This window comes from Platichthys flesus, chromosome 22, assembly GCF_949316205.1.
Source record: "Platichthys flesus chromosome 22, fPlaFle2.1, whole genome shotgun sequence".
In the NCBI taxonomy this organism is placed as follows: Eukaryota; Metazoa; Chordata; class Actinopteri; order Pleuronectiformes; family Pleuronectidae; genus Platichthys; species Platichthys flesus.
The window spans coordinates 9,161,958-9,188,492 of NC_084966.1; the positions used below are offsets into that span (position 1 = coordinate 9,161,958).

General features: G+C 42.5%; 2 protein-coding genes across 11 annotated transcripts in view; one reads left to right on the top strand and one right to left on the bottom strand.

Annotated features, from left to right (window-relative positions):
- Window positions 1-8,631: 8,631 nt before the first annotated feature.
- LOC133933802 (chloride intracellular channel protein 4) lies at window positions 8,632-18,762 on the bottom strand. Of its 2 annotated transcripts, none has more exons than XM_062381026.1 (6): window positions 16,708-18,762; window positions 11,991-12,100; window positions 11,346-11,471; window positions 10,304-10,410; window positions 10,025-10,206; window positions 8,632-9,918 (listed from the first exon to the last, which is right to left on the bottom strand). In XM_062381026.1, the coding sequence occupies exons 1-6, from the start codon at window positions 18,697-18,699 to the stop codon at window positions 9,757-9,759; spliced, it is 2,679 nt and encodes an 892-aa protein (XP_062237010.1). In that variant the 5' UTR covers window positions 18,700-18,762; the 3' UTR covers window positions 8,632-9,756. The 2 variants fall into 2 exon arrangements, with proteins under 2 accessions (XP_062237010.1, XP_062237011.1); XM_062381027.1 differs by lacking the exon at window positions 16,708-18,762 and adding an exon at window positions 13,103-13,346.
- Window positions 18,763-23,819: 5,057 nt separating this feature from the next.
- The window catches only part of LOC133933746 (peripheral plasma membrane protein CASK-like), a 36,335-nt gene continuing 33,619 nt past the window's right edge, over window positions 23,820-26,535 (top strand). For all 9 annotated transcript variants that reach the window (XM_062380946.1, XM_062380947.1, XM_062380950.1 and 6 more), the window contains exon 1: window positions 23,820-24,603. In XM_062380946.1, coding sequence (XP_062236930.1) covers window positions 24,539-24,603 — 65 coding nt within the window. In that variant the 5' untranslated portion in view covers window positions 23,820-24,538. The remainder of the gene's footprint in view (window positions 24,604-26,535) is intronic.

Genomic DNA, 26,535 nt, shown 5'->3' on the forward strand with positions numbered 1-26,535 from the left:
CATAACCAGCTATTCATATTGTAATTTTTTTTTCTTTGTTGTCGGTCATCACATGTCTTTATAAAATAACAGACAGTGGAGAGCTCACAATAAAAGGAGGGAGAAAGAGAAGATGTTTCTGGCTGGGCCGAAACCAGGAACACTGTAGTTAATCCCCTTGTTCCATGTTCTGACCCCCAACACTCTAAAGAACACGTGTTATACAACCCTGACTACGGTACAACAGATTGGGCCATAACTGGATTGAAAGCGCTCAGAATGACACTTTGAAAATCCACAAACTTGGACATATAAACGCTGTATCAAATTATCAAAGAGAAGAGATTTTCTTTTCTTCACAAAGATTCCTACTCCTTTCATTCCTTACGAAACTGCGGCGGACAGAATGTGTGTGTCTGTGTGTGAGAGACACCGAGCGACATTGTTGCACAAGCTCAGCCGTCATTATGCACACACATAAACACATCTCATACAAGTCTTATGTCACAACTTAGGGGGCCATGACAACTCTTCTAGCAACCAGCAAAGCATTGGAATCCCACCAAAACAGTGTGTGTGCGCGTGTGCGTGCATGTTTGTGTGTGTGTGTGTGTGTGTGTGTGTGTGTGTGTGTGTGTGTGTGTGTGTGAAAGTGTGTGTGTGTGTGTGTGAAAGTGTGGGTGTCAAGGGAAGATGCAAGCATAAAGATGGCTCTCTGATTGGACCCATACACTGACTTGTCACGATTTAAAGACCGTCTTCTTTGGAGGACGCCGACGCCACAAAGGCCAAACCAAAATGAAACGATCCGGTCTCCAAAGACTTTCCATGATTGGCGTCAGAAGCATTTCCTGCCCTTGTTGCAGTTGCCAAGCAAGTTGAAGTTGAATTTGGACACGACGAAAAAGTTGCGATGGTTTTTTTGTTGTACCGTTAGCTATTTAGTCGAGGTGACACATTGGATGTCTTGTCGCAAGTCGCCGCCATTGCCTCTTTGAAGAATGGTTTGTCACCGAAGCGCAGTTAATCCTGGGATGGGTTCGTCCGGAAAGGATCCATCCACAGGAGCCCTTGTTTTCTTGGGGGTTGAAAGGACGCATCTGTCAGCCGCATTTGACGGAGCTTTCGAAAAAGAGACAGTAGTGCAGCTGTGTTGCAATTGGTCTTTGAATGCAGCCCATGAAGGATGCAGCCCCCCAAATTGAGACACAGCTACTGTAAAAACACATGCACATTGTCAGTGGTGTGGTATCTACACCTTGTTGTGAGAAGCCACTTGTATAAAAACAATTTATATAATAATTGTGGATGTATTCACAATTAAAATGGACAAAATATCACAAATAATAGCCAATCTGGTAGTGTCTAAGGAACACGCCTGTCCAGCACCACAGCGTCATTGTAGAACGAATTATCCCACTTGTCCTAAAAGGGTGAGCACTTCAAATTAGGTGCTTCCCTAATTAGAAAAAGGAATCTAGTATTGTGTCTTAACAGGGTGTGAATGTTCTCCCCCTTAAATTGGAGCCACCTCGGCACAGCTATAAACTAATTGAGTTGGGGGTCGCACACAAGGTCAGTGGTGGATCTAGGATTTTATTAAACCATGGGCCATAAAGGGGCAACAATTAACAACAGTTGTATGTGCAACATCCATGCACAATTCCTGATTCAATAATGTGCACATTTAATATATATATATATATAAGTAAATATATTTAGAAAAATATTTCTTGTTCAAACACATTGGCAGAGACAATACGAATTCTTAGCAAATTGTCATTATATTGTGAACCCTGTTCATAAGTGAAAGGGGCACAATCGGATTTCAGGTTGGGCTTTTCCCCCCCTCGTCCCACCCCTGGATCCTTCCCTGGGTTAATTGTATCAATAGATGCTAAATCAACATTTAACATTGTACCCAACAAAGTAACTGGGCCTGACCCACATTTATTTACCTTCAACCTCCAGATCCTCTTGCCAAGCTGACCCGCAGAGCAGCGGTACCAGAGAAGTCTTCAGCCCTCAATCTGAGCCCCTATCTGAAACAGTGGCTTGTGAGTACCCGAGCAGCCGCGGTGGAAGGGACGTCAAAAACCACCACGGGGACTCTACCTGCCAGCACCAGGGCTGGGAGATGGAAGAGCAGCCCCGAAGGTAAAACCGCCCACATGCTGAAGATGATCTCAGCCCTGGAGGAGCTGCACAGGACGTTGAACAGCACGCTGAGCTCACGGCTCACCCTCATGCCTCGAGGTAAGTGCTGCCCCCTAACTACAGTCGTTGTCTTTAGAGAAGATGTTGGTGCCTGTTTCAGAAAGATAAAGTCAGAAGAAATGAGTGAGAAGATGTGAAAAGTTGTAAAAGAGAACATGTAACATCTGAGCCCAGAATATTTTCAGTTTAAGCATTGTGGGAACTGGGGAGTTACACTCTCAAATCTTAGACCTTATTGTGTATAGTGCCTTAAAAGAATGTATTTAAAAGAAATTGGTGCTATACAAATTAATTCAATTGAATTGAATTCAAACAAAACATTGCAGTCATCTGAAATAAGGCAAAACAAAAATAATCAAGTTCAAGTGTATGGAGGAAATGTTGTATTTTGTAAATTTGAAAACTACCTCAAAGTAGAAATAAAACAACTGCAGCTGCAAAGTCTTTGGCACAGAATATTACAATCGTGGTCTCCAGAGGATGCATCTGACTGACTTTGCTGAATCCCTGATGTGAACTTGTGCCTGAATGTGAAGTACTGGCCCACTGCTCATTATTCCCTATTCCATCTTTTTGTGTGTGTGTGTGTGTGTGTGTGTGTGTGCGTGTGTGTTACAGCATATGGCAGAGGTTCGGGAAGAAAGAATAAAGTGAGTTCACGTAAAATATTTGCACTCATACTTCGCCTTAATTACTTTATCTAGTTTCTTTTCAACATTAGTCATATGAAATAAAATCTTTATGAACTGATTCTTCATGTCCATATGCATTTTGATTTGTGTGATAAAATAAACTATGATAATCAGTGTACTGCAAACGAAAGAAGGAGTCTTGGTCAAGAAATCTGCTGTCTACACTGGAAGCCCAGAAATATTTGCCGTTGCCCCAAGAGGCTTAAGAGAACTTTGATTTTTCATTAAGGGATTAACGCTTGATCAAATGTTATGCTGGTTTCCAGCCTAGAGCATGATATGATGTAAGCAGGGCCAGTTTTTAAGCCTGTGGGAGAGGGGACAGCCTCCCAGTTGATATTTAGGATCAAAAGTACAGAAACACTCAAATGCATAATGAAGTAACGGTACAACAGAAGAAACAGAACATTCACTCCCCGTGCTTTTCTTCTGTTGCTGCTGTGTTTAAAGCACCCCCATGTTGAGGCAGGGCTGAAGCCCACCACTGCACCCCCGGCAGACAGCACTGCATCCAGAGCCAGTTCAGACGCCATCGTGCCCGGCCTGACTGGTCGCAACTTCAGGAAGTCCCTCCCGCCACAGAACAAGAAGACTAACAAAAGAGGTGAGAGGCAAAGTTCATCTTATATCCTTGTGTAGCAGGAGGAAATGCTTCATCATGCTCAGCCGTTGTTAGCCAACCAACACCTGAGGCCACCTTTTAAAAGGGAGGTAGTGTCTATCTTGCTTCCTCTTTGCTTTTTGGTATGTAGCCCTGCCCATTGCCTGGCCGCCTAGTTTCCTTCCTCCTCCGACCACCGGTGCAGATTCACGTATGCTGCGGCCGGCCCGTGATGCCTCAGCTCCTTATTAGGACCCCCCTTGCCTCAGTATAATGCACCTGAAGGCCTTGGTACAGGTATAACTAAATCTAAGTCATTCTTCAGGTGAAATTCCCGAGGTGGAGTCAGAAACTATGGCGCTCGATCAAAAACTGGAAAGAGAACTGGAAAATTGTACTCAAGTAAAAGCACTGTTACTTTAAAGATATTTAATCTACATGAAGAAAATGTAGTAGCAGTCCAATTTCCTCGACAAAATCAAATCAGTTAAAATTATCTCAGAGCAAACAGTCACATTTTAAACCACAGCTTTCAAATTTGAGCACAGCTTGAACGAAACCGACCCAAAGTGAAGCCAGAGCATCTTGATCACCCCCTGGTGGCTGGCTACAGTAAGGCTCATCAAATCCACATCTTCCATGTCAGTGGATGGCCAAGCTAACAAATCAGAATACAAATCAAATAACATGTTCTCAAAAAAAAGTTTTGGTCATTTACAATAGTTTGTATCACACTGATGTTTGTTCAAGAGCAATTTGTACTTATTTTTCCTATCAAAAGTATTTAAGTACTCAAATGGCTTTGTTACAGGTACAGATGTAAATATAACCCATTACTTTCCCCACTTATTGCACATGGGCTGCCCCCGGGGTCGGACTATGCCAATTTGTGCATCTCAGTGCCCCTCAGGTTGTGTCTGTGTATTTGTCGTGGCGGTGCCCCTTTTTCTTAAAGAGGCTTTTCAACTCTTCTGTGTATCTTCTGTATGTACCCGATTACAATCAATCAATCCTAAATATAACACATTATAACATTTTTTATTCACCTTTTCAAGCACCAGTCCAAAGATATGAATAACTGTTTTTATTGTGGGTACTTGGATATGATGTAGCAGGTTGTGAAACTGTCATGTAATGTTCTCTTTTTTCTTTTGTGTCTTCAACAGTGTGTTTCTGGAAGTACTGCTCCCAGAACTGACCACCTCCCAGCTAGTGTTTACCTTTGAGCTGCAGGTCCACCTTTGAGTCCTCCTCACCCTCCTATCTCTATCCATCCGTCCGTCCATCCATCCATTCATCCATCCATCCATTCATCCATCTATCCATCCATCCATCCATCCATCCATCCATCTATCCATCCATCCATCCATCCATCCATCCATCCATCCATCCATCCATCTGTCCATCCACCCAATGAACCCCCTAATTTAAAGTGTTTCCAAATGTCATGATACTAAATAAAAAAAACAATTTATAACTGATTCTAGGCTTCATATGATCTAGGCACTGTCATACACTACAATTGTATGATGCAGCAATCTTTCGTAAATCCATTATAACAGTTCTACGTTCCATATTCTACATTTCTCTTAATGTCAATATGCTGATCATTTTCACAAACATGGTGTTTATCTGGCAGGTATACAGGTGACAGTTTGCCAAAGGAATATAAATAATTCTTGTAGACCATTGCTATTCAAATTAATATAGAATAATAAGTTGTCAATTCAGCTGTAACGCAACGGCAGCAAAGTTAAGTCATTAAAAATTCATTGAAAACATTCAGAAGCTATAAGATTAGTACTCATTAACATGATGGTGTTGGTTCACATCCAGTTCAGTGATGCTTGCCGGACCCATAGTCTCCACGGCAAATAGGAGTTTTGCTAAGTTTGCCATAATATAATGCACATCTGCCACCATAACCTATTGATTAATATATATTTTCCTATTTTAGTTTCATTTTTACGGCTGCATCTGCAACCTTTATGTTATACCATCACTGCCAGGTTCTGGTGCATTGTTAGTGACGGCAGCTGTATGACACCATGGCTTGTTAAACAGACATCAATATTTGCACCCAGCAGCTAGAGAGCAATATGGAGGATGTCAGTAGCTTGTTGATTTGTTTTATTTGGATGGAGACGTGTGAGAATAGATACTCAAAAATATGAGTGTCGCTGTCGGCCTTCAGCAGCTGAACGTGCTCGAGCTGTGGTTTCATACATCCCTTCACACATCCGTATTCATCCCTCCGTCCCCGTCTCCTCTCCTCTGTCTCTCCTCTGTCTCTCCTCTCTGACCTCTGAGTGCCAAGAGACTGTCACCATGGCATCAGAGAGCCCTGTGGCCCCCCCCTCCCTCCAGCCCCGGCGCCAGCCTCGACTCGGACCTTTTCATTCACTCATTAATTAACACGACTGACCAATCAAAGAAGACGATGTGCGCCTGTGGCCCCGGCGCATGAATGCCTGTTAACCCTCTCTTTTCCCTTTGAGACAAACACACGTCGTTTTTGTATGCGTGTGCGCAAATTTCAAAATAAAGTTCATCTCTGGCATGGCAAAACCCCGCTGTCACAATAAAGATTGATATTTTATTTTTCTACAATGACACTCTTGTTAGTTGTTCATTATGTAGACAGGTCACATGACAAGTACGAATGTTAACGAGACTTAATTTCAAACAGAAAAAGTCATCTTCCTCTACAGTGTTTTATTGCTTAGAGAAGAAATTCCCTTTTACATTTCTTTTGACAATTTTATCACACCCCAGAAAATGGTCATGCAACGGAGTGGGGACTCTGAAATTAAACACATTTTTACGTTTTAATTTATTTTGGATATTCATCAAGGTTCAAGTTTGACTCTTTGTTTTGTAGAAATGTAGAAACAACTAAATACACTGTAATCACAAAGTAATGGTTAACTTCAGAAGTAGGTGAGGATCTTAGGTGTACAAACCTTTAACCAGTTGCAAATGTTGACAACTTTTTTCAAATAATTCAGCACATCTGTACAAAATAAAATTGCTGCAAAATTTGCTCTAACATGAATCTCACATCACTAAAGACGAGAGCAGCTGAACTGGAATTCATTGCTCCGTTTAAGTATTGAAATAAGAACCAGTAGTTTTAATCTAAATCAGCTCTTCCCCTGGACTGTAAATCTGATTGGACATTGAAGCATGAACTCTGGGTAATTCATTTATTTCCCAAACTGCAGATTTATTGTGTTTTGCGCCGCACCTCTGAAGTCGAGGTATTTGAAGTGTGGCTTTACACAGTGTTATTAGTCTCAACGCGGTAAGAGCAGCGGGGCATTCTTCCTGCGGATGTTTCTATGGTAATTGAGCTGTGTGTGTTTGCTGTCTGGGTGTGTAAACTCTGGGTCATTACATTCGGGGGGGCTTCAACAGAGGTCACTTATCACTGTTGCCCCGGTGATGAGTGTGTGAGTCTGCACATGCTTGTGTGTAAAAATGTGTTAAATATACTTTCTCTTGCATATACAATTATTTTTGGATTCTTTGAGCAGGGAGTCATGAAGTATTGCTTTTAAGAATATGACATAAAAACCATTCAAAAAAATGTACCTCTAGTAACTACAGTATTAACAAAGTATTAGTACAAATCATAGTTGAAAGCAAGAGATTTTGATTTCTGCATAAAGTCTCTTATAGTTTAGTCCCCAACAAAATCCTAGATTGATGATAGAAAATTAATAAATGGATGTATTTACAATGTGTTCATTTAAAATGTGGGCTTCCCATGGGTTATATAGCATGTCTAGTTTCTGCAGTACCCAAATACTGTGTAAGTATCAAAGCACTGTATTCCAGACTTAAAAGGAGATTTTTGTGATGTCACAATGAAACTCTCCAAAGACGAGTTTTAAGTGTGTTTATAATTAAGTACAGTCAAAAGTTATTTTGTAAGTATTATTATTCCATCGGCACATCCAAGCCTCCTTTCACATTCAGAGGGTTTGAGTCCTGGGGTAACTCTAGTCTTGGTCCAGTCAACTTTGAGATTCTAACCTTGTCTTGCCACTCTGCTCCTGTGTGTGTGTGTGTGTGTGTGCGGAGAGTTCTGCGACATTATCTCAATCTACGTGTGTGCTATCAGGTTTGTAAATGTGTACTAGAATCAACACATGCATGCTGAGATTTGCGAATACGTGCAGGGATCTGCAAATGCACTTTGAGAATATTAGATTAAGATTAGTCCCAAACACATGCACAGACATGCAAAGGCACACTGATGCAGGTAGGGAAATTTAACCTCTGCTTTTGAACCATCTGGTGCAGGACACACAGAGCAGTGAGCGGCCATGTAGGCGCTTGGGGAGCAGATGATGGGGGAGTAAGGTGCCTTGCTCAGGGGCACTAGACAGGGTAGGGAGACTCTTGGATTTTTGGACAGATCAATCAACCAGATACCTTCTCTGCCCATAGTCCAAGTTTCTGCCACTAGACCACCGCCTCTCCCTTTGTGAGCATGATCAGATTTTTAAACGTATTTTTGCAACCGTAGACAAATCTGCAAATGTCTGCATAGATCTATAAATATGATGAGAAATTCATTCAGTCTGCGAGTGTACAGATCTCAATACAAATATATACAGATTTTTTTTACACATTTACAAATCTGATGATACACACAGAAATTGTTACTACACATTTGCAGATTTCTGTATGCATTTGCAATTCTCAGGATTCTTTTGCTGATTATTATATAGATTTGCAAATCCAATAACGTGCACACAGCTTGAGATACAGTTACACAACTCTCCACACACAGAGACACACATAATGAATCTGATGCTATTCACTTAGAAAGTTTCTGTGGTATGCACATTCTTTTAATATAACCTAAATATGAAGCAGCTGGTGATCCGATAACATGATGACAGTACTGAGAGTCACCACCGAGAGGCGCTCACGAGTCGTAGACATGTCTCAACTTTGGTGTTACACCCAACATCATCATTTTATACTGACTTTATTGAACTACTGGCAATAAGCGTCATTTTCGTGTTTGTACACCAATTATTCTTATTGAATGGCATGGTCACATAATTTAGAATTGCCAAAAAATGATTAAAACAGACACACCGAGAATCATTGAAGCCAACTCACACAGTGATAAAATCCATATTTAATAAAGATTATCCCCCCCAGAGAGGATATAAGGCCAGAACACAGCACATGACGTCAGGGTTAGTAAATGTTGGACTGTAATGTTGAATTTAAAAAAAGGACAATCCTTTATAAGTTGTCCGAATCAGATTTGGGGGTTTTGGGATCATGTTTCCTTCATTCTTGATTCTGACATCCCCAAAATACTTTCAGTTAAATGTAAAGTGGGCCAAATTTGATTTTGCTTAAAACACAGCAAACAAAATGAGTCATTTTTAATGAAACTTATACTTCTCAGCAGTCCCCACAATGCAATGCTTTCTCTACAAGACGTTATGATTTACGTATCATGTCCTAATTAGCTTCCTTTTAAATATTATGTAATTTTATACTCATAGAGACATTAGTATCTAAAATGCAGTTATTAGATTGACAGTCACAGTTTATATTGAAATGAGACTGCGATAAGGCTGGGACACAATTATGTAATCAGTGTTCATTGACTGCTGGGACAAAGTTAGAAACTGTTAAAACTCATATCACACAAAAAAGTCTGAAAACATACGATTCTAAATTCATCGCAGGCGTGAATGTGATCGCGACTGAATGTGAAGCTGAACTGGCTAAAAGTGGATTTTGAGTAATAATGCTTACGTGCTATATATGTGTGCTACTTCTTTTGTTTCTCGCAGTGAACCTGGTCCTGCCATCGTCTGAGAAGTGAATCAAAAGTGAATCAGGAATTAATTCTGCAATCTATAAACTCTAATTTAAAGATTACTTGTAGGACGATTAGCATAAAGATATTTCGGATCAAGGTGCAACCCAACCTGTGAGAGCACACACACACACACACACACACACACACACTCACACACACACACACGTACAAGAATGAATAGACGTTTTGTTGCTTCTGCATCTCTTCATCTTCCTCCTCCCTCCTACTCTTCACAATTCGCTGCACCCAGACACCTTACAGTCATATTTCTGTCTGTTCTACTTCTCGTTATTTCTTCTAGGTGCTTTTCACGTCTTCTGTTGTAACAATTTGTTGAGAGACCTACTGCGTTTTCATTCCTCCCTGTTTTATAGCATTCATCCATCTCCATTCTTTCCTTCCCCTCCTCATTTGATCTGCTTAGCCACGTCCAGGTAGGCAAATTCGATCTCCCGCTCGGCGGGGCGCGTGCTGGTGAACTCCTCCCTCTGATAGGCGCAGTTGAGATACCTCCACACCCCCGTCATCTCCGCCGGGATCTCAAAGCCGCGGTATTTCTTAGCTACGACCTAGAAACAGAGCAACGGGGACAGAATGGAGTTGAAATACTAAATACTCTCCAACTCCACACAGGTTATCTGGATGTACAGCTGACAAATGAAAACGAGGCTGAACCTTGAGGATGTGTAGCTTGGGAAGGAGGTTGCAGTCAGCCAGGGTGAGCTCAGCCCCGTCTAGGAAGCTCCTGGAAGACTCGGGCAGGTCGCCTGGGGCGTACGCATCGATCTCCTCAGGCAGGGGAGTCCGAAGGAAGTCATCAAGGCGCCGAAGAGACTTTAGCAAGGCTTTCTCTAAGGCTGGATGGATTCACAGAAGTGGACAAACGGCGAAATCATTCTAGGTCTCAACGCCAAAACCCCGTTAAGGAAACGGCTCTATATAATTTTCTCTTACCGTCGTTGGTGTCTTTTCTCGGGTTTTTGATGTAAGCTGAGAATTTTGCAAACACGTCGATGCCGGCTGTGTTGGCCTCTCGATTTTTGGGAGCCAGTCTGGGGTAGCTAGCGTAAACAGACAAGAGAGAGTCATTCTCAAACTTGTATCATTGGGGCTCATTTGCACTACTGTACTGATACAGTGGGGAATTACCTGAGTGTGAGAATAACACATTTGGAATCATAGGTAAGGGTTTGAAGAAGGCAAAATGTGTTGCAAGCAATAAAGGTTGTTACAGTGAAAGGACTTGAATAAGCCTGAAGAGGACAATGGAAGCTGTGGCCTAAAAACAACCAGAAAGATTAACTGTGTGTGTCTCAAGAAAAAAATGTGATTGGGATTTCCGTTTTGAAAGGTCATGGGTATGAAGCCCATCATAGTCTCCTGGAGGTAACTCCAGGACTAACATGTCCTCAAATAACAACCTAAACATATGTCATGGTCATTTGTCCCTACACTGTGATCTGTTAAAGCCCCTTACCGACCCATGGTCAAATATCTGGCACCTTATTTGTCACCTTACGTATTTGTTTTTTTATTATTTAAGTCACAAAGACAGAAACTGGAGAACAGAATTAATTGTTTTGATCGGGACCACTGGGGAAACTGGGGATTCATAGAGTGGGGACAAGACCATTCCCATTATAGGATCAAACTGATCACTCTGAATATATCTGGGTTGATTAATCACGACGCATCCCTCTGAGGGGATGAGTGACCCAAACCATGGGCAAATCCCCCAACACCATTACAGAGCGAGCAGATCCTCAAATGTGCATTCATCTTTGTAATGATGGATGTATGGACTTCAAGCTACAGGCTGATCACATCCTGCATTAGCATTCTCGGTCAGAGTTGATTGGGTGAATAGATGATTGGATGTTAAATGCTTATTTGTTATCTTATGAATCATCTGCATCCGCCATGTCTCTACTCCACTCATTTATTCCGTTTTTTTGTAATCGCCACCCGTCTGAATACACCATGTGTGATTGTGTACCGCGGGGGGGTCAGTTTCTCCTCCAGGAACTCCTCGATCATGTTGACGTCCACCTTGACCTCGCCGTTGAAGGTCACAAACGGAGGGTTGGTTCCTGGAGCGAGGTCCTGCAGGTCAGCCGGCTTCCTGAAAAATGTAACACACAGGCGATCCCAAAGTTTGCGATGACAACTATTGCGCACTTCACTGTGTTAAACAGATATTTTACAGAACTATTGTTTCAACCAGTGTGTTCAACTTTACATACACAGATATCTGTATCTTAATCTCATTATATATCATGACTTCTACCACGGGTTCGATCTCTCATTTGTGATTGGGCCAAAATAGCCATGTGACAGATTGGAAGATGATAAAAATGGGTGTTATGTCAAATATATAGCTTTCTATAACAGGGAATGGTGTAGATATCACGTTATAGTGCTAATTGTGGAATGAAAAATAGTTTTTATTATTTATTATAATTTATTTTCCTGTATCAGGATACAAACGTGTGGATGTTTCAACTGTTATCTCCGATTTCGGAAATTCTTACACGCCTAACATTTAAGTGGCATTATTTTTTACTACACATTTTCTGTTATTTTTACTACATTAATAATTCTCTCATAAGATTAGGAGTGCATGTTTAGATAGATAGATTACCGTTTGAGGTCGACAGTGGTGACGTTGAAGATGACTCCTTTAAGCCACAGGATCATGAAGAGTCTCTGAGAGAATGGACAGTTACCAATGCTCTCCCCGTCACTTCCTGCCTACACACACACACACACACACACACACACACACACACACGTAGAGACACACCCACACATCCACACACACACAGGCCAATTCGGAAAAAGAGCATGTTTTAGATCATCTTCCAATCCTGAGTGTCAGAGCCTCAAATTATCTACAGAATGAGTAAGAATATATAAAAACAATATAAGTATATAAATATGATAAAGAAGCTATTCAGAAGGCGATCCCAGAAACATTAAATATAAAAGAGGAGTGAATTCATTCTCCCTTTTATGTTTGTCCAATCCGACAATGAGTGCGGCTCCACCGGCGATCGCAAACACAGACTCTTTTGACAGACCCACGCACTGAAGAGTGTGAGTCCATCAGCCATCTTGGTTGTGTGAGTGAAAGGGGAAGCAACTGCATTTGCAAACTTGCTTGATTTTTGGAGAAGATGTTCTCTGTGCTTGAATGGCCCAGAGAGCACACACACAAGAGGTAAAGGTTTATGTTTTACTCAAATGAGCAACATTAGCTTGTTAAGAAGGACATAAAAACACATAAAAAAATGTTGCTGTGATGTATTTGTGCAATTATAAATATGAAAAATATTATTGAAATGCTATAAGCGAGGACACTGGACCAGAGGCTGATTGACCACCACAGACATCCCAATCGGGAACGCCACAGCTAGTCACAGCTTCCACTGGACAGGGGCCAGAGGTCATCGACCACTGAGTCAGACAGAGACACGCCCCTTCCGCCATATCCCCCACACTTGTTATCAACTTGGGTCACATGAACCCTGAGCCAACTGAGAAACTATGTGGATGAAGCCCAAGAGATGAAGTTAAAAGCTCCAAAAAAGGGTAGTAACTGTACCTTGAGTTTAAGATGCCTTGGTAAACTATTGCTCCCAATGGTCAACATGAAAGTATGAGCATTTAGCACCCGACCTGACACTGACTTTTCAAAAACAATGCTTCAGGGAATACAATCAGGAGGATGTACATATTTACAACATCACTTACCTTAACAAACAACTCAATGGTAGGAAAGCCAAGTTTTTTAACTGTTATGTCGTACCAGGACATGGTGGACAGTCCATGTGTCCCACTTTAAATCACTCAAGAGACAATTTTCTTAGCCTCCCAAGTATAATCCACGATTAATCCGTATCGCCCGCTTGGTCATCTTCCACTTAAACCATGAAAACAAAACACCAGTTCCACGTCTGTGTGTGTCTGTGTGTCTCTGACTCGTGGTTAAGTTTGTGTGAAGTTGGAAGGCGCAGAACAGAGGCTCACAATTTTTCAGAGAGGAGTGGGTAGCAATGGAATCTCAACTCAAGCACACACATACTTGCAAATGGAGCCATCCCAGTGTCCCATCAGTCTGACATTATGCAGGATTCTAAATTCTTCTTTGTGGTCAGATCTAATCCTCCACTTGCTGCAGACATTTTTTTTAATTTTATTTCATAAATCCTCAGCACATTAACTCTCCCAGATGACAACATGTATGGTCCCACTACAGGTATATGGATTCCCTGAATATTACTCATGACTGTCACAAGATGCACGTTTCACTTCACCATAACAGCAGGTCCAAGTGAACACAACACTGTTTAAGCCTTACAGGTTCCAACATTGATGAAGGCATCACCATTCTAGACTCTGCAGCTGGTGCAACAGCGAATGACTGATCATTGTTTAAGCTTGTACAATGGTAAGTGAATGCAACACTTCGGTACATAAACCATTCAAAGCAATTCAGTACCGATAACACTAGGGAATGCATCGGCTGTTCTGCTCTCTGCTGTCAAATCAATTCATGTCAAATTCAAATCAAGCTTTTTGGTCATTGTAACCATAATTTCAAAAATATGGTGGACTGAAAAACAATTTTTATCTATTAAGTTGTACTGTGAGTATTGGCAGTACATGTGTTATCAAATCGATGATGCTTTCTTGCTTGATTTTTGACTGTTTGCATGTGTTTTCTTAAATTGCAGATCTCGTTTTATTTGAGGCTAGTCTCTGATCCTCTACTCGGGCATGAAATGGATATAAAGATGGGCGACAATACAGCTTCATCAAAGCGAAGCCGAAGCATCACAGTCTTCCCCTGGTGGCTGGATATAGAGGGTCATCATAAACCCCACCTTCTCCATGTTGGCAGATTGGACATGGAGTCAAAACACATATCAAACAAAACATTTTCTGTGTGTGAGTCTGATCAAATAAACAGGATTTTCGAGATATGGTCTCCACATACAGACAGAGATTTGGGGAATTAGCCAATAGATTAGATAAATACAGGCTGACTCATTATTGGTCAAGTGTTTGTATCTGGGAAATTTTGGCTTCACTTCTGGATAGTGGGAAGTAGTGGAGACATGACGTCCATCTTTCCATACAGTCTATGTCCTCAGACCTTTAATGGATCATTTGTCTCATTCCAACATCTCTGTCTGTCCTCTGACCCCCCACGCCTTCTCGCCTTCATTGCACCTCTTATTGTCATTTGAGGGGCCTTTCTTATCCATCTTTCCACCTTAATATACATACATTCCAATGAGTCATGATGACCAAAGGTAAAATGCCTCCATATTGCTCCCTTTAATTTCAATCTCCTCTCAGAGTTCAATGCACACCCGCCACACTAAGAATGCTTTTATTTATTTCCGGGGGCCTGCTGGGGGGTAAGGCTAAGTGCAGCTCAAAGGATCAACAGTAGACTGACTAACTGGAAACAGACCTGATTTTAATAATAGTCAAATAAAGGCCTTATATATTAATAAAACAGTGAGGAATCATGGATTACTTGCCTTTGTTGTCCTTGTTGGGCTTTTTTACAGCCTGTCAAACATGATGTGAAGGCAGTATTTATTTGGAGGAGAACTTCTGTTGTTGTTGCACCGCTGTGTGACCAGACCTCTCAGGACCAAACAGCAGGGTAATCAGCTTGTGGAGTGAGAATGCAGAGATTAACCCTGCATGCTACTGGCAACAGCATAGAACTGTTGTACTGTTCAGCCATTAGTACCTTGAACCTGGTTCCTTGAATACGTCCTAGGAACCGAATTTTATGATAATATCTATCTTAAACGTCATTTGGTGCATGTTCCTAAAATGTATTGACTATTGGTATTTTGTCTCAGTGGGGGTGAACAAAGCCAGTCTGAGCCGTGTACATTGAGGGCTGCCGAGTCCAAGAAACCCAGAAAGATGCTTGACCTTTTCCACAATATTTCCATCCACCTCAGTCTATGCTGCCAGCAGAGTCGCTGACAAAGGGAGCCATTGTTGGACCGTGAGCTCCCACAGAGAACAAGCTCGCTGTGTTGTATGTGTGAAGCAGCTCTCAGATATTAGTGCATTTTTTTGCTTGGTGTTAAATCTCTCTGCTGACCCTCAGGTGGCTTTTATTCTCACCTCAGTTAGGAATGTGCTGCTTAACCACAGAGCAAAACCTCTCTGTGTGTACGTGTGCAGGTTGAGACGGTCTATACATTAGCATTTGTTGCAGAGGTTAGGGAAATAACAACTAACTGTTATAAGTATAGTGCATTCCAATTACTTTGCCCACTACTTTTAGAATTGCATGCGTGCAGCAATGTAAGATACCTTGCCAGATGGATTAGGATATCACTGTCTTAATGGGATAAGGTAAGCAGATCAAGATAGGTTGTCTCCCTCACTTGCTGTTTCTGTATCGCACACACAAGCAAACGCATGAACACATGCGAGCGCAGGTAAACACACACAAACACACGCACCCACAAAACAAAGTTGACCACTTAATAAAACGCCAACAATAATTAATACTCCTCAGAGAAAATATGCGGACATGAAACTTTCTGAAAAGTACTTAAAGGGCTCCGCAATTTTCATGGATACATGCTTGTCTGAAAAGAGAAGAGTTTTTTCCTACAAAGGCATTACTATTCAAAATATACAGGAGAAGGGTACAATACATATAGTGTACAGCTTCTAGCCTTAATGGGCGTCCTGCAAGTGTGCTTGTCTGGGAACATGACCATTAGACCATAGCTTGGCCAAAGAATGGCCTTAGATTGATGACTGTCTCTGGATAAATGTCACTCAAAGAACACTGGTCCAAAGCTGTTCATGTGCTGCTATTATCTGACCTGGGGGCAGTCGAGTACAGCCTGGAGCAAGCTTACAGCTTGGGCCTGTTTAGTGCCAAAAGGTACAAGTGCACAGACACCTACCCAGCTGGATTCCAATGTTCTTTCAGAAATAATATAATTACCAAACCGATTTCCTACGCTGAATGAATATATCAAGGAGAGTACATGTCACGTGCAGTGGATCCTGCATGAAGCCCATTTATGAGTTTTTCAATCCAGAGCATTCGGTTTCAGCAAGCGGCTATACCTGCAACATGTCAACACACTTCATTATTGGTGAACCCAACAGTTGTAGGTTACTGTGGTGTCAGTGTATGCTTGATCATTGATGTGTATCAAAGTGGAATACAGGAAAAATAATAAACTTATTTAAAATGTGGTACTGGATTGGATAATGGAGGAACACTCAGTTTTCAACCCAAAGTGTTGTTGACTCCAAGTGTGTTGTGTACATAACTGAGTTTTAAAGAGGCTCATTACCTTGACATAGAGTGAGATCTCATAGTCCTGATCTTGGGGTGTTCTGCTGTTCCTGTGAACAGGGGAGAAAGGGCTGTTCACTCTCCTATGAAGGATGTGTTTCACCTCCTCGTTCTTCTCCTCAGTCATCTCCTCCCGCTGTGGGAAGTATGAATGGCCATCCTCGAGCAGCACCACTCGCTTTCTCTTCACATGCTCGTCTCTTTTTTTGGACAGGGATTCATCTTTTATCACAGACTTCAGCTCTTTAATCCAGTCCTCCCTCCGGGGCAGACACTTTTCCTCCGGTGATGCTTCCTTCCTCCATTCCTTCCTTCCGCTGTCAGTGTCCCATTTGTCTTTTTTCACTGGCTTCAAATCTTTCCTCCAGTCTTTCATTTCTGGTGCTCTCTCGTCCTCAGGCTGATTTCTTTTCGGTGACAGCAATCTTGCTTGTCCCTCTTCCCTGACTGGTTGTGGCTCGGGAGACAAGATCCCATTCTCCATTTCTTGCTGCAGTTCTTTAGCTCTTCCATTTGTATCTAACTCTTCTGCTGTGTTGTCTTCCTTGCCTTCTTCATCTTTTTGCTTCTCATCTTTTTCTTCACTTAGTTCAACCGTCTCAACTTCTCTCTTTTGACATTCCTCCCTTGTCTCCATTATGCGTTCTTCAGAAGGGACTGAAAGGGTGGAAGGTTTTTGATCATCAAGATCAACAGTCTCTTCAATCTCATCATCTAAAACTGTCACAGGTTCTTCTGCTGTCTCTATTCCTCCCACCAATTCGTCTAATTGACTCCCACTCTCATCAGTCTTCTCTCTTGGATGCTCTCTCAAGTTGTCTGCCCATGCTTCTATGAGGAGTTGTGAAAGATGTTGCTGAAAATCACCACCACCACCCTGTTTTGTGGATTCCTTCTCCTCTGACGTGACTTCACCTCCTGGCTGGTCTAGTTTAACTTCACCCTCTTCCTCCAGTTCAAAGGCCTCCTCCACCTGATCCCAATGCACATCTTGCTGGGTGTTTAAAGGTAGCTCCTCTGCACTCTGCCCTTCTGGTTCTGGAGGGCCTGCCATAGCCTGGGTTTCAAGCTTGACAATAGATCCTTCCTGCATTTCTTCATCACCTCTCCCGCTGGTCACTTCCTCACCCATTAACTCTTGAATAACATGACTCGTGTTGTCCTCCTCCTCTATAAGTCTTCCTGCCTCATCGTGAGAATTAACCCCAACCTGTTGCACTAGCTCTTTCTGGTTAATCCCTTCGTCAGTCCATCCATCTGTCTGTGAGGGCTCTTCGTGAGGTACAAAAGCTAACTCTGGTTGCTCTACCTCTAGATTCGCTTCACCCACCAGGTCTGGAACATCAGGCACAATTATTTCATCCATCATTAACTCCATGGTTCCTTCATCCTCGATGGGATCCTTATGTTGCCAGATAATGTTGTTATTAGTTGGCTCAAATTCCTGTTTGCCGGATTCTGAGTTGATCTTCTCATCTGTATTAGTCATGCCATCTTGATTGTCACTGGCTAACTGGCTGGTCTGAATGTCCACCACCTCCACTATACCAGGTGAATTGAATGGTGTGCCACTGTTGTCAACAGAGGTTTGGCATAGGTCCTTTTGAATGTTGACTTGTTCATCTGGGCACGTGGTAACAAGGATTGAATCTGTTATTGAATCCTCAATGATTTCTATCACCTCATTATGAGTGAGAAGAACAACTTCTGTTTTGTCGGTGTCATCAGTAGACAACTGCACATCCTCCCCTGACTCCTCTATAATACTTAATTCTTGAAGGTTATCTGTATCATCTGTAGTGGACACAGCCTGGTGGTCTTCTAACTCCTCATCTCCTTCATTAGTCTCTTCCTCCCTTGTCTCTGTTTTGGAACTTTCAATGAAGGCCTCTTGGGTATTCTCTTTACTTTCTGCAACCTCATTTTCTCCAAATATCTGATCTTGAGAGAAAATACTGAATGACGATAACTGAAATGAACTGTCAGTCATTGCCTTTGTGTCTTTTAACTCTTCTTCTTCTTCTTCTTTGCCTTTACATTCTTTCTGCCTTGATTGGTCGTCCATCTTTTCATGCTCTTCATCTGCCGTTTCTAGTCCTCCCTCCCCCTTTTCCTGTAGTTTGTCACTCCCTCCTTCCCCCTCTTTATATTCTCCATTTGATAACTGATCCTCTTGTATAATCCCCACTTGCTCCCTTTCATCCTGTGCTCCAGGTTTGTCTTTTTCACGCTCCTGTCCTGCTTCAGCCATCATCAAAACATCCTCCCCTACCTCCTCAGCTAGTTCCACCTCATCATCTTCCTCTTCTCCTTCCTCACCCTCTCTTCCTTTCTGGGTGTCCATGTCTGAACAAACACCCATTGGGCTGTGGACAATGGCAGCATTTGATATGTCTTGGTTTGGGCAGGAGCCTGATTGAGCCATAGGAAATTCGTTGGAAAATGTGGAACTCTTATTCAGGAAGAGTTGGTTGCTAAACTTGTAGGATCAGTATGCAGTTCCACAGATTTACAATTGATTTTAGAGCTACTTAGACTAAAATTGCAGAATGGTAACAGTTCCCAGATTAGGGCAAAAGGTAATGCCTACGTTAAAACATATAGGCTAGACCCAGTATTTCAAAAACCATAAACAAAGTATCTCACGGTTTGTGTCAGAGCAAGAAATAAGGAGCAGAATGAAAGTTTCCAAGTGTTTCCAAGGTCGCAAGATGACTCAAATCCTGGAACAGCTCCCAACTTGCAATGTGAAGGGTGGTTTCAGAGGAGTCCGGGTTTTCAGAATAAATCCAAGATGCTTCTGAGAATGTTTGAAATCATTGGAAATTGTGGAAAGTCAGTATGATTCCAAGGAATGTCCAAATTTCCATGCTAGAGAGATGTTCAACTCAATCGATTGTAAGACAGTGAGTATTATTTTGGCATACAGGTTTAGGGTCTGTAAGTACAAACTCCTTTGTTGCCTTGCTTGTCCCTATAGGGCTCTCAAAACTGTGCTGGACCTTAAGAACAGTTAGACTTCTCTCTCTCCCTCTGTCCCTCTGTCCCTCTCTCCCTCTCTCTCTCCAGAGGATTAAAAAGAAGCTGATCTCCACATGACCGGGAGCTTAAACCACCAGGGACCAGCACCACTTGATGAAGTTCCTCCAAAACACATAAACTCTACATATGACAGACACACACATTAGCATATACTTACTCCAAATTTCAAGCTAAATAACCCTTCAAAAGTTTGCTTATGGTGCAAGTTTAACAATTGTTTGCTTTCTATTTCCACACTTTAATTTCTAAAGCTGTTGTATAATCTTGTTTAATGAAATTAAATTCGGTATGGCAAAATACTGTAGCTCTCTTACAGTGAGAACAAGGCTGTATGAAAATAAGAAATGGGAAAAATGTTGGAATTAAGTTTTTTTCTCCACATTATTAATTATGCTCACCTTCCATAAATCAAGTTTACAATGCAGATTTTAGTATTTCTTCCTAAAAACGATTGTAAGTACAGTCTTCCATGGGGGAGAGACTGCAACTAGCCTCTCACCTGCATGATGAGTGGAGCAGCAAACAAAATAAACCCCAACATAATGTCTTGAGGCTCTTGACCCTAATTAGTAGGTTAGTTAGTGTTTGTGGAAAGTTATATTTGACATAAAATACAGAGGTAATGGCAAAACAGACTGTATTTACAAAAACAATACAGACGAAGACTACAAAACACTATTGTACTTTCAGCTTCCTGATTGCCTTTGGCAGGAATGAATTCTGGTTCTTACTTGTCTATGGCGCCTCCCTGTGGCAAAAAAAGCTCAGTGTTCTCACGTCACCGTTACTCTGGGAAGATTTGATCATTATTATTCATGACTGGTTTTCAACACTACACTGTAATAAGGACAAATCTAATACTTCTTACTGTGTCTGCTCTCAGTGATTCCATACATTCAGTTAGGACATCATGTGGGAGACTGAAGTGGAAACAGATTTATCCAGACAATGTCGACACAATTGCCATCTAAGGGATTGTTTTTATCAGGGTGAACAATGTTTCAAAAAAAGGTAAATGGGGATTTTGGGGGAGCATACCTTTGTGGGTCTGTTGCAGTTGTCTGTTATCTTAGGTGCACATTCCTGATACTGTGTTTATTCCACAGCCTAAAAACGTGTCTATGGCACGTTTTCCCATGGGTGAACGTGTGACTGATCACCTCGCGTTCATCCTGATCCTTATTTGGACAGTTTCTTAACTGGTTTGGCTGGTTTATATGGTTTGTAAGGGAAATGCACAGCTGTACCTTGGTTGAAGCTGCTTGTCGACTCCTTGCAGAGATGTACCAACTCATCTGAAGGGAGGAAGGTCAGATAGTTTACATTTTTGAAAACTGATTCACTGTTTTTGTGTAATTCCAGGGAAAGATGAGGCTGATATCCGGTCGTCGTCGACGGGATCCGGCTTTCTTTTTATTGTAAGAATACGTGGATGTTGTTTATATACAGTATTTATTTGAAACCAGGAATCCTTACCGCTTGACTAAGGCTTCATTTCTGGATACGGGGAGGAAGTGAAGACAAGTCATCCATTTTCATCGATACTAGTCACACAGACTATTTAAAGAACAATCTAAAACCCCAATACTGTCAAATATTGGAGTTTAAATAAAACAAGTTTGATTGTCCAATTGTATGTTATTACTATTATTGATATATTATCATAATCCTTGGCAGTTGATGAATTATTGACATTTTTGCTATAGGATTAATCAGTTGGTACAAGTTTGTCAACTTTACACAGTATACACTGGACCGAAATATAAAAATATATAAGCTTAAAAATACTGAACCTTTTAGAACTGATGCCACCTAGCTCTGGGAAAGAGGGAATGAAAGTGTAATTAATGGAATAAAGTAAACATTTGTATTCATATATATATATATATATTTAATAGCAACACAACAACCATAATCATTAGAACTTCTATTTGGGGACAACAAACCTAATCCAAAACAAACATTAGTTTATTGTTAGAATTTAGTTAGGGTAAAATACTGTAGATGGATTGTGGTCAGTTAAATTTGCAGCTGTGGATTATTAATACACCTTATAATTTACTTAACTGCAGTTCAACGCATCCTCTTCAGAAAACAAGACAAGTTTCTATCGGTGTGTGCACATGTTTCCCAAACTGCAGATTCTACATGCAACCACTAAACAGTTCCCCTCCCAGTTACCATGGGAACAGTGCACTTTCCCATTCCTCCCCATGTATGGTGTTTCCCTCGTTTCATTTCTACTCTTTTCTTCTGTTTGTCTCACCGTACTACATCCTCAGTTATTCTTACTACTTATTACTAATATCTATGCAAAAAACTGTGTTTTTGGAAGCATCTCTGCACGGAAGGCTTGTTCTACCGCACATGCACTGGCATACATACACTATGATGACCACATCAACGGCCAATCATGGTATTGGTACCTGCTGGAGTGGGCTTCAACCAATGGGGGAGGCTCTCAGATGATGAACAGAAGGGATACAGCGCCATGGAAACGGCAGAGGGTGCCATAGGAGAAGAGCACCCTCTAGTGGCACCAGATGTCTGTTTATCACCATCTGCAAGTTTAACCTTCTGCCTGAGAACACGTTTATTTATTTTCTGTCTCTCAACTCAAACTTTGTTTTGGTTAATTCTTCTCATTAGTTTTTATCTTTACCTGAGAGAGCAAATCATCCTCATTATGAAGTGTTCATATATATATTTTACCATGGAATAATGACTAGGTAGGATGTTTTATAAGTATATTCTTACACTGATAAGTCAAACCTCAACCATTGTGTCGTCAGCAATCAGTATGCACAAAGCCTTAAAATGGCCCAATCATATTCTATATTGCATATTTATAGAACATCCTTCATTGCAATAGATATTCTATGAGGTATTTTAAATTCTGTTTTCTATTATTTGAATTCTTATTACATGACCCCCTTGTGCTGCAACCAGTTTGCGCCACTGTGTCAACGTTTATACTTAAAACATTAATTTCAGTTTTCATTAAATCATCCCAAAAATGTAAATTTAACAAATTTCTGATATTATATTAGAGGTAACATTTATTTCATAGTGTGTTCGTGGCAAAATAAACAGACACTTTATCTCACTTTATAAAATTATATTGAGTTATAATTGTATGTTGGTGGTACAGAAGCACTGGTTACAGAACCAGAATGTCCAAAATGTCACCTCTACATTTTTTTTTATCTTATCTTCTCTTATAGTACACTTCTCACTCTGCTCCTGTCGGCATGGTGGGATGTGTATGATTCCTTTCATCACCTCTAGGTGGCGTCATCAACACACCTCAGGGTTCATCCTCCTACACCTGAGGAAACTCCACTTGCGTCCATGCACCTGCAGAAATCCTGGACCTGCAGATACACAACGTGGAGATAAAGCAACTCAAAGTAAAACTGCACACTTAACACATCTAATGCCTTCAGTGGGCTTTGCTTAAATTGTGGAATAATTGCTCCAGATGGGTTTTATAATCACACAGAGTCCAGTGATTAAAGTTGATCATCATAACAATCCCATCTGTATCATTATGTCATTATATGGACTCTTAGCTGCCCCTCACTCTGCTGAGGGAACCTCCCTAACGACCCATGGGAATTCGGAATCACTGCATATTGCAATTTTCCACATTTATATTCTGTGTGATGTGAAATGCAGTAAAATGTGTGTTGGTGTGGCTGACAGGCAGAATACCGGGAGTAAGTTATTACTGACGAAGGTGATACGTTCAGAGGGGAATAAAACTGGATGTTGAAAGGATGGAGATAAGCAAGGGAAAGGCTGACGTAAGGTGATGGGCTTTGGACGCTGCGCGCGTGCGCGGGGCACGCTGGACGCAATCGTTGGAGGAGATTAGGAAACTGCGCCTGAATCTGACGCCACGCGGGACGACATCTTGGCTCGGGGCGGTGTTGACGAAACGAGAGTGGGGGCCGCCATTTTGGCTCCGGCTGCAACAGTTTCCTGGACGACAGAGGGCGGGGCCTGGCGCTGGTGGAAGTCGATGGGGGGGGGGGGCAGCCAGTCGAAGCCAGCCAGCATCCGAGAGCCACAGCACGGGAACCGGAGCGGCGGTGAGCGGAGCGAAGGCTGCGCTGGAGCACTGAAGAATCATCCGGCACGGACGGTGCGTACACCGTCGTCGATATGAGCGCGGAGCTCGCCCACTCGGGCTCGGGAAGCTGAAGCACACTGCACCCCGGTCACCTCGCGTTTTCTCGGGGATAAGCCATCGCCGATACGACTCAGTGTACACGGCGAGAACCAACCGGTGATTCCATCGACTGCTAACCAGGGCTAGCCGACCATTTTCCAGAGCCCCCCTTAGCTTGCGGTTGAAGAAGGGGAGCGTCTCCGCTTCGTGTCTGTGGATGTTACCGCGGGGGTTTCGCACCTGGCATTCCCCGGCAGCAAGGCGTGCAGAGCGGACTGTTTTTCCTTTGCAAACGAGCGAGGACATCTCCACGCCCTGGGCTCGGCTCATTGGATGCTGTTTGAGCTAGCTCGCTGGCTAGCGAGGCTACCGGGAGAATAGGAGAAGGTGGGGCCGCGGGAGTGACAGCCTCGGACGCGAGCTAATGCTGCTAGCTGGGCAACTTGGACTCCTCGGCCGCTCTCGAGTGGTTTATTACCCTGACACTGACATTTTGGAGGAGGAGGGGGTTTGAATTACCAGTGGTGTGCAGCAGCATCCCCATTCAGCAGGAGAAACACGTTATTATTGATTCCCCCCAAGCCTCCCGAGGAGAGCATCCTCCTTTACCTGCATGACTATGGCGGACGACGACGTGTTGTTCGAGGATGTCTACGAGCTGTGCGAGGTGATTGGAAAGTAAGTGCTGGCCATACATGCATGCAGAATATACAGTCTATGATGCAGACTTGGGTTTGTCTTGTTTATTTGGCTATTTTGTGTGTTTTCATGATTTCCCCTGCACCCTTTGCCACACACACACACACACACGCCAGAGCTGCCACATTGAGCATGGGCTCAATGTGGCAGCTCTGGCGTGTAGGCCTGCAGGTTCTTCAAGGGGAAAGTTCACTGGGTGGGTGAGGCCAGGTTAGTCCTCAAAAGTGCAATTTAACAGTACATGGGGTTTAATAGACAACCCCCGATTTCGTGTTTTGATGACCTCCATGCAGGAAAATGAATTTGCAAGACTGTTGCATTGCATATCAGACATGATCTTACCTGATCACAGTTTTTGCAAGATTTCTACGATATTTAGCTATTTGTTGCTGTTGGTGAGTAAATGCATGATCAGATTTTGCAGTGGAGGAAGCATATGCAGGATTTGCACACTGGATTTCCCCTCCAATCCTCCTGTGTGACAGTAGCCATACCTGCATTCGGATTCAGACCTGGTCAAACACTGTGAGGCTGTCGGATAAGATGAAGCCCTCTTTTAGGATGTGAGGTAGTTGTGTTTGCATTGGCTGCAGCACACCCGGAGGGGCAAGCGTAAACCACAAGATGTTATGGTGACAAGATGCCGATAATACTGAAAACTGCCTCAATATGCATGTTTCTGCTGTGTGGTCAGACATGGCTCCTCCATGCCTCCTAGAAAGTGAGACAGGAAGGCTGACAGGCCCATCGGAGTCCCGGGCTACCCGTCAGTCCCCTCCCCCCTGCACACTTCTCTTATTGCAGACCTGAGCATCCATTAAGTTTGTTGTAGGGCAAAGAGGCCCGCTCTCTCTAGACCCCCAGGCCCTGTTCTTTATCCCGGGAATTCCTGTTGCCTTGGTTACTAATAGATGGCTGGTCCAATGCTGGGACCAGTACCTTGAAGTCCCAGCAACGGATACAAGGAGCCGGACGAGACACGTTAGTGAAGCCACAAATCACTGTTAACGGTTAATACTGGAAAGTGGAAAAATTGTCTATGCATCCACCAAATGTTGTGCATGATTGGCATGGACAAAATAACATGCAACTTTTCTTTAGTTAGCCGTAAGCTGTCAGACGCATGTAAATCCATGTCATCCTCCACATCTTGTATTTTGTCTCTGTTAATTACCCGTGTGGTGCTCCTGCATGGAGCGCCACAGTTGTAGAGGTAAATATATCCAAGCTAGTGCAGCTCTGTAGGTATGGTTACACAGTCCAGAAAAGGCAGTAGAAGAGTAATACACGAGTGAGCAGTAGTCTGGGCCCGAGCATATCTTAAGCTCTCGTAAAGAAGAGCAAGATGCCACATTTATGTCACCGTAAATCCCGGAAAATCCCTCTTATCCTGCCAGTTCTTTTGTGAAACTGCAGTTGATGGATCAGGTGTGTTGAGGCCTGGTGTCTTGGGATGTGTTGTAGGAGGAAAGGGAGCAGTGCTGGAGGGACAGGGGGGTCATTTTTCCTCAGTCCTGAGGTTTGAGGGAGGCTGAGGCAGATCAATGGAGACAAGTGGAGCTGGGAATGGGATGGCCCTGAGGCTAAGGATATAAATAATGGCAGCAGACACTGGCTGCAGCACTCTCCCACTTTGTTTTTTACCTCATGTTTTAATGTCGGCACCACTGTATGTTGTGGACAACACGACAAACAACATCACCTGAGGATGATAATTCATTCGAAGTTAAAATGTTCTGTGGCCACAGGGAGCCTACAGAAAACCATATTCTATTATTGTAGTTTCTGGTAAGTGGATATACCTTCTCCTACATTTGAGCAAGAGTTAGTTTTGTATCCGAAGACAACCAGATTTACACAAAATGTGTGAAGGCAGGATACAGATGTATTCATTCATTTTAATGGCTTTAT

Excerpts from the sequence above, each read along its gene's own strand:
- LOC133933802 (XM_062381026.1), bottom strand. The coding sequence starts at position 18,699 with ATGACTGACAGTTCATTTCAGTTATCGTCATTCAGTATTTTCTCTCAA. Across the intron at positions 10,411-11,345 it reads GAGAAACTGACCCCCCCGCG|CTACCCCAGACTGGCTCCCA; the intron begins GTACACAATCAC and ends TGTTTACGCTAG. Across the intron at positions 10,207-10,303 it reads GAGAAAAGACACCAACGACG|CCTTAGAGAAAGCCTTGCTA; the intron begins GTAAGAGAAAAT and ends GAATCCATCCAG.